Raw genomic sequence first — 8031 nt, forward strand, 5'->3', positions numbered from 1 at the left:
ATCTTTATTTTTAGAAAATAGGGTACAATTGGTTTCAAATGTGTGACATTCTCGTGACTTCCTAAATCCTGCTCCCATGTCTCAGAGCTGTACAGTGAAGATTCCATTTCATTGATATTTTATTTAACCTTTATTTTATCAGGGAGTCATTTACCAAAGCATGTCTTGAAACCAGTTCAGAAAAGTATTTGTTGGCTATGGTAGGCTTGTAACCATAAATCTTGTTTTTTTAAAGTATTTGTTTAAACTAAACATGCCTTAATTATATTGCACTGCATACATTATCTGGACTGTAATCTGATATGAAGCTTGATGGTTCTATTTAAGTAATGTCAAATGGTTTGATATTGTAGCGAACGGAGGGACTTGGAAGCGAACCTGTGTCGCTGGCGTAAATGGCAAACACCCTACGCATCATGCCGATAGGGTTAAACCATTTGGTGGTACATGTAATGTTGCTCATATTAGTGAGGATCGCTACACTGCCCCCTCTAAACGGGATGGCACGTGCCGTGCTTCGACCACATTAGCCCCTCACACGTACAGCCATACGTTCCGATGGACTCACGGCTACCATCCCATTTTTAGACACCTATGTAGAGAACGGAGGGACAGGGAAGCAGAATGCAAACATCCTACGCATCACGCCAATAAGGGTAACCCACTTGGTGGGAATTGTAACGTGGCTCATATCTACCTAAAAGAGTCAGGATTTAAAACAATCATATTGTTTAACAGACACCCACTCTATACATGGATGTAATAAGAGTTGTTACACAGCTCTGTAAATTAATTAATTATCTTTATTTTAGGATTTTTTTTAAGTCTAAACATATCCCTTTGGTAAATTTGTATGTTGACAAATCAGCCTGGCAGTTGTCCTGTTCAGTGCAGTCCAGTGGTCAGCTCAGGGTTGAACCATCAGAGTCACTCTTCGGACCAGTGGAGAGATGGAGAACACCAAGTACTATGCAGAGATCGGAGGACCACAGACAGGATACTGTCCCGGTATCTTCTTCCAGAGTGTTCAGACCAGAGCACAGAATTGTGGACCACGCTGACTGACAGAGATAAAGGAACTAACCTACCTTGCAGATGAATCAAGGTGTTTGATATTAGAGTTTGAGATCATTTTAATGCAACACCTAAGTATGTACATATGTATGGGAAAATATACTGCAGATGTGTCTCGCTACACATGGAATATGAAAGTAGACATAGACAGTATATGTTTAGTGTACATGTCTATTTGTCTGTCACACTGACCAGTAGGCCCCCATAGTTTTCAACAGCCAACAGACTTATTATTCTGTATCATAATTGATTTACAAGTCTATGGATTTGGGCAGAGGGACTGTGTTATTTACTTACATGGCTGGAATGGACAGTTTGCAAATGTCGAAGCTATTTGGAGCTTTGCCTTAAAGTGTATAGTAGGACATGTACTGTTATGGTTAGAGCTTTGTCAGGAAGTGTATATACCAGGACATGTACTGTTATGGTTAGAGCTTTGTCAGGAAGTGTATATACCAGGACATGTACTGTTATGGTTAGAGCTTTTCAGGAAGTGTATATACTAGGACATGAACTGTTATGGTTAGAGCTTTGTCAGGAAGTGTATATACGAGGACATGTACTGTTATGGTTAGAGCTTTGTCAGGAAGTGTATATACTAGGACATGTACTGTTATGGTTAGAGCTTTGTCAGGAAGTGTATATACGAGGACATGTACTGTTATGGTTAGAGCATTGTCGGGAAGTGTATATACGAGGACATGTACTGTTATGGTTAGAGAAAGAAAAACAAATAAGACCCATCAACATTAAGTGTCTGTGAAGCACTCATATCGCATCTGGTGGAGATATTCCATCCCAACTGATTAATACAGTAATTATTGTAAAGTATTATTATTATCATCATCATTATTAATAATAATTACAGGACTACCCATAAGTAAAATGTCTTTAAGTCACTTTGGATAAAAGCGTCTGGTAAATGGCATATATTATATTTATTAATAGCAATACTTTATTCTACTGCTCGGTGATCATGTACACTGCACTAGTGTAATCAACCTAATTAATAATAATATGTTTTGTGTATGCGATGTGTGAGCTGTGCCAAGGTCTTCCTCTTGTATGACAAATGCAAATCTGATTCTGAACCTCTGAATTAAAGCTCATGCCAGTACTATGCAGTATAAGAAAAATATTGTTTGGTACAACTACAGTAACAGTCAAATGTCTGGACACACCTACTCATCCAGGGTTGATCTTTTATTTGTACTATTTTCTACATTGTAAAATAATAGTGAACACATCAAAACTAGGAAATAACACGTTATTGAAATTTCCCGGATTGACCGACCATCATGTCTTAAAGTAACGATGGACCGTCATTTTTCTTTGCTTATTTGAGCTGTTCTTGTTATAATATGGACTTGGTCTTTTACCAAATAGGGCTATCTTCTGTATACCATCACTACCTTGTCACAACACAACTGATTGGCTTAAGAAGGAAAGAAATTCCACAAATTAACTTTTAACAAGGCACACCTGTTAATTGAAATGCATTCCAGGTGACTTCATGAAGTTGGTTGAGAGAATACCAAGAGTGCGCAAAGCTGTCATCAAGGCAAAGGGTGGCTACTTTGAAGAATCTAAAATATATTTTGATTTGTTTAACACTTTTTTGGTGACTACATAATTCTGTGTTATTTCATAGTTTATGTCTTCACTATTATTCTACAATGTAGAAAATAGTAAAAAAAAAAAAAAAAATGAATAGGTGTCCAAGCTTTTGAATGGTACTGTATAACTAACTTTTTCTTACACTGTAGGTATGAGGCCTTTTGACATTTTCCCCCTCAAACACTTAGAACTGTGAGGTGTTTGAATATCTTTTTATTTTTTATCTTTGAGTCTGATAGCTGATAAGGAATTTATATTTCAACAAACTGAAAGGGGACTTTTGACTGTTGCCTGAAAAACAGCTGACTGTTCAACATGACAGCTCCACAAAACTATCCCAATAGAAATGTTAAACTAATACACCCAGAAAAAGAACAAGAAATGTTATGAATAATGACAGAAGACAAGAAAGTGCATGTTTGGTTGCTATTGAGTCCAACACTGAAATCTCAGGAAGACAAGGATTTTGGGGTAACATGTATCCAGAGCAAGGATAATGGCATTTGTCCAATACATATTGTACTGTACATTCTAATTGTTGTATGGCTGTTAAGCTGTGAATGCAGTGATTTTATACACATCTGACATTCTTTACAGAGCTGGGATCCCCTTGGCTGGAATACACACCAGCTAACTTGGTCCCTTTCATGGCCGTATTTCCCTCAGGAGAGGAATGAAGCAGCACAAACTTAAACACATGAAGTGGTCTTCTCATACACACACGCACACAAATTGACACTCAAACACGCACACGTACACAGCCTTTGTCCAATACCATACATCTCTGCCCAAGATACTCAAGAAAAAGATAAATATTTGACTTCAACTACCCAGCAGTTACTGGTGTTCCGGCTTTGTACAGTATTTATACCTTTATAATATAGATTTATACTTTCCATGAAATTAAAAATTTATTAAATAGGCTTAAGGGAAAAATACATTTGTAATAATAGAGGAAACACTGCTTACATTGATTGTTTTTAACTGTAAACTTTAAAGCAGCCAATGATTGAGATCTCAAGTTCATGGACACGGCAGCACTGTCAATGGCTCGGTAGCCTTTCTTCTTTTTTTCTCCATCTTCTAGCCTCGTTCCACCTCCTAGTTTGCATTGAGACGTCAGCTCGGGAGATCTCCCGGATGTCCCAGCATTTCCTTTTCTCTGCCTTCCTGCTCCACACGTCCCCTCTCCCCTGGGCTGAGGGAGGCCCAGACCTGCAGAGGGACCATGGGGAGTGTGGTTGGCAGTTAAGGCCACAGGAGATCAACCCTTCTACTGGTTCCTCCTCTCCCACTCCCAGCCTGTCCCTCTCCTGTCTCTTTGAAGTGGACACACAGTACTGTGTGTACATGGCACTTGGGGGGACAGTTCTGCATCGTTGCGGACGTGGACTGAGAAAGGGTGAGCTGGAGTGTTTGAGGAAGGAGGTCAGATCGCATGCTCTTAGGGAGAGTGGGCTGTGACAAAGGAGGTGTTCCCACTGTCCTTCATACCATGAACTCATTGCTGCCGTACAAAACCCGCTGCTGGGGTAAGTCAGGTGGATCCCTGCTGCGGCCCCCACTGTCATGGGAGTGCCTCAAGGGTGAGTTCTTGGATCCTTTCAGTTTCTGTTTGCCCTTTTCCGGATTGAAGGTGCCTCGGCTGGTGAACTGTGACCTCTCTTCGAACGCCCCCTCCTGTTTGGCCGGGGGGGGACAGTCCATGCTGTCGCAGCGGGGAGGCTGGGTCAGGTACAAGCCCTGGGCAGAGCCAGAGCCAGAAGAGGGGGACTTGGAGCGGTAGCGAAAGTGGCGAGCTGTGGCCGCAGAGGAGGAAGAAGACGGGTGGAAGTGGGAGGAGGAGGAGAGGGAGGAGATGGTGGAACAGGAGTCCACTGAGTCCTGGGAGTCAGGTTGCCTGCGTAGGTTGCGGCGTCGGTGGCTCTTCCCCTCCGACCTCTTGGTTCGGGCAACGGGGGCCAGCGTGGGTTCTCTCTCTGAGGGACCTAAAAAGGTCAGTGGTCAGGCCATGATGCAGGATACTATAGTAGCAGCAGTAGAAAACTATGTTTCAACTAAATAAAACAAATGTTTTACTCATGTCTCTTTTTGCTACACAGAATTGTAGAGAGAAACTTAAAATATAACCACAAGTTGTAACAAGCATTTTCCAAACAGGTTGACCATGGTACGGTTTAATATCATGGCATACCGGAGAAGTCGTAGGTGGCTCCTTCAGAGTCCACGTTGATGTTCTCGGAGCTGTCGGCCGTGCCGATGGACGCCTCCGACTCCAGGGTCTCATCGTCTGATGCTCGCTGCTCCAAAGTCAGCATCTCAAAGGTTAGCTCCTCCCTGGGGTGACAAACATTGGTGAGGTCAATGCAGAAGGAAAACACACCGACAGGTTTAGTCATTCATTTTCCTCATTTTAGGTACACTTTGCCATTCATTTAAGATCCCTCAAATATCCTGTAGGTAAAGGTATAATACTGTATTTCTACATTTATTTTATAACATGCTTTTCATTGTACAACCATATCAGTTGCACATTGACTGAGGGCGCCCCCTAAATGCTACTGTAGGTATAATGCTATAAGGTACTTCTCTTTCTGCAGGCTCTCGATCTGCTCCGTCAGCACCCTCTCCTCCTGCTGCATGGCCAACTGCTGCTGCTCCGATACCTCAGGCTCCAGCCCCACCCCCACCTCCTCACCGCCGCTCTCCTGCATCACTGCACCCGTCACGGACGGCAGGCATGGGCTAACCGGGGGCGAGGGTGTGTGGTAGCTGAACCGCCGTACGTGGCCCTTGCCCTGCGAAACAAAGCACAAAAGAGTCAGTCAGGGAGAAGTTAGTGTTAGCTTATGTTAGCTTAGGCTAATGCCAGCGTTTGTCCTGGTGTAGGATTGTCCTGATTCATGACAAGAATAGCAAAGCAGGGGAAAATGACAGCGTCTGGCAGCGAATTCTATTTCAGGTTGTATTGCCAGCAACTGTTACTCCTACTACCTAGGAGGGCCCTTCCACCAAGTTACATTGACGGGACGATAGACCATCAATCACCAGCACATGCAAAAAAAACCTTTGTAATACCCAATTGTAATACTTGAAACATCAATGTTTCATAGTTCGCCTTTTAAACCCATAACGACCCAAAGCCTCATGCTCCCCACACATGCAGTCTAGCAACCAGCAGTCACAGCAGATACCCAATCGCAAAATCATGTTGGATGCTGTGCAGCATGGGTTACCTTTTTGGCTGCGTTTGGCTGCATGGTACAAACAATTGAGAAGCAAAAGAGAATATAAAAGTGAAAATGAGGCCAAAGACACTGGATAATATATGGTCCCTAACCTCTTACAAAGTCCTCCATAGTGCTACCTTGTGATGATACACCAGGACATTCCTCCTGGAATTGCTTTAATACCAATGAGCTGCTACGGTCTACAGCACATGTAATTGGGAAGATCTTTGATTGGATCATGGGACAAGAGGCAGAAAAATCTAAGAAATTATATTATGAATAGGTTAATTTACATAAGTTATATTAGGTTATAATAGGTTATATCACATGATATTACATAATAAGTAATCTAGTGTAGGACATAATTTCCCAAATTTTGACCAAGGTCAGGAGGAAATGGAGTAAGCAATCACATTTCTCAAATGTGTATTTTAGGATGAAACTGATTAAGTGTGATGATACACTTTATACTTTCTACAATATACTCTATAAACTTACAAATACAATAAAAATAACAACCCAACGTGGGTTTAGTAGATAGTAAACCAGACGATGACAAACAGAAAATATGTCATTAAAATATGGAACTATAGGTTATGAAATCATTATAACGTATTTGAGTTGGAACACTGTCAAATACAGAAAATCCTGTCAGAGTACAGCATAGTCAAAATCTAATGAACAAACATTTGCATGATTAAATTACAGTATGTCAATGTCTTGAACTTTCATCCACAAGAGACTGTTATATTATACAGTCAGGCTCACACAAAGAAATAGAGAGAGGAAAAAGCGAGAGGAGAGAGAGAGAGAGGAAAAGCGAGAGGAGAGAGAAAGAGAGGAAAAAGCGAGAGGAGAGAGAGAGAGGAAAAAGCGAGAGGAGAGAGAGAGGAAAAAGCGAGAGGAGAGAGAGAGGAAAAAGCGAGAGGAGAGAGAGAGGGGAAAAAGCGAGAGGAGAGAGAGAGGGGAAAAAGCGAGAGAGGAAAAAGCGAGAGGAGAGAGAGAGGAAAAAGCGAGAGGGGCGAGAGAGGAAAAAGAAGGGAAAAAGCGAGGGGGCGAGAGAGGGAGCGAGAGATGGATCGAGAGATGAGAGCCAGAGAGCAGAGAGAGAGAAAGTGAGAGATAGAAGGTCAGCCAGACATGGACAAAGTGAGGTGGCGCCATGTTGTGAGGATGGAGGACACCGGGCAGACCTCGGCATTAGGACAAGGTGGGCACGGTGAGCAGTGATCAATGCCACAACAAAATAGCTGACAGCTGACTATGATTAGGCGAGCCTGGGCTTGGTAACAGTGAGTGGATACATACCGGGACAGTACTGCGGGATATGGTCATAAATCTAACAGCAATTAGTACAGGTTTCTGGATTAGGAAGGAAAGACAGGAAGGGGAATGACAGGATTAAAATGGGAGAAAACAGAGTTAGTGTGAAGAGGAGGTGGTTCAAAGTAGGCTGACTTAAGAACGGTGTTTTAACAGGATAAGTTAGCTAGTTGGGGGGTTTAATTTAAGAACAGTGTTTTTAAACAGGATAAGTTAGCTAGTTGGGGGTTTAATTTAAGAACAGTGTTTTTAACAGGATAAGTTAGCTAGTTGGGGGGTTTAATTTAAGAACAGTGTTTTTAAACAGGATAAGTTAGCTAGTTGGGGGGTTTAATTTAAGAACAGTGTTTTTAACAGGATAAGTTAGCTAGTTGGGGGGTTTAATTTAAGAACAGTGTTTTTAACAGGATAAGTTAGCTAGTTGGGGGGTTTAATTTAAGAACAGTGTTTTAACAGGATAAGTTAGCTAGTTGGGGGGTTTAATTTAAGAACAGTGTTTTTAACAGGATAAGTTAGCTAGTTGATGGGAGTTGATGTCTTGTCAAATACAGTCTGTTGACAGTGGTGATGAACAGCTATAACTTTTGACTTTACCATTGATCTCCGAATGAGGGTCAACCTGCACTTGGCTTTGTTCTCGGCAAACTCCAGACTGTTGATGTCCTTTAGCCGGGCGCAGTACTTATTCATCTGCTCTCCGATGATGAGCTCCACACACCTAGAACAGGAAGAGCCATGGTCACATTGCAGTCTAGTACTACATCTATGTAATCCTATAGTAGCAGCA

At 42.0% G+C, this 8031-nt stretch overlaps 1 protein-coding gene across 4 annotated transcripts; it reads right to left on the bottom strand.

The window, feature by feature from the left end:
• Nucleotides 1-2886: 2886 nt before the first annotated feature.
• LOC123739198 (unconventional myosin-IXAa) lies at nt 2887-7962 on the bottom strand (the record flags this gene model as incomplete). Of its 4 annotated transcripts, none has more annotated exon segments than XM_045713661.1 (6): nt 2887-4670; nt 4886-5028; nt 5278-5489; nt 5928-5945; nt 7230-7283; nt 7839-7962. In XM_045713661.1, coding segments are annotated over 6 exon segments (1042 nt in total), but the record flags the coding sequence as incomplete, so codon positions are not given.
• Between the last annotated feature and the right edge of the window lie 69 nt (nt 7963-8031).

Source organism: Salmo salar, unplaced genomic scaffold, assembly GCF_905237065.1.
Source record: "Salmo salar unplaced genomic scaffold, Ssal_v3.1, whole genome shotgun sequence".
Classification (NCBI taxonomy): domain Eukaryota; kingdom Metazoa; phylum Chordata; class Actinopteri; order Salmoniformes; family Salmonidae; genus Salmo; species Salmo salar.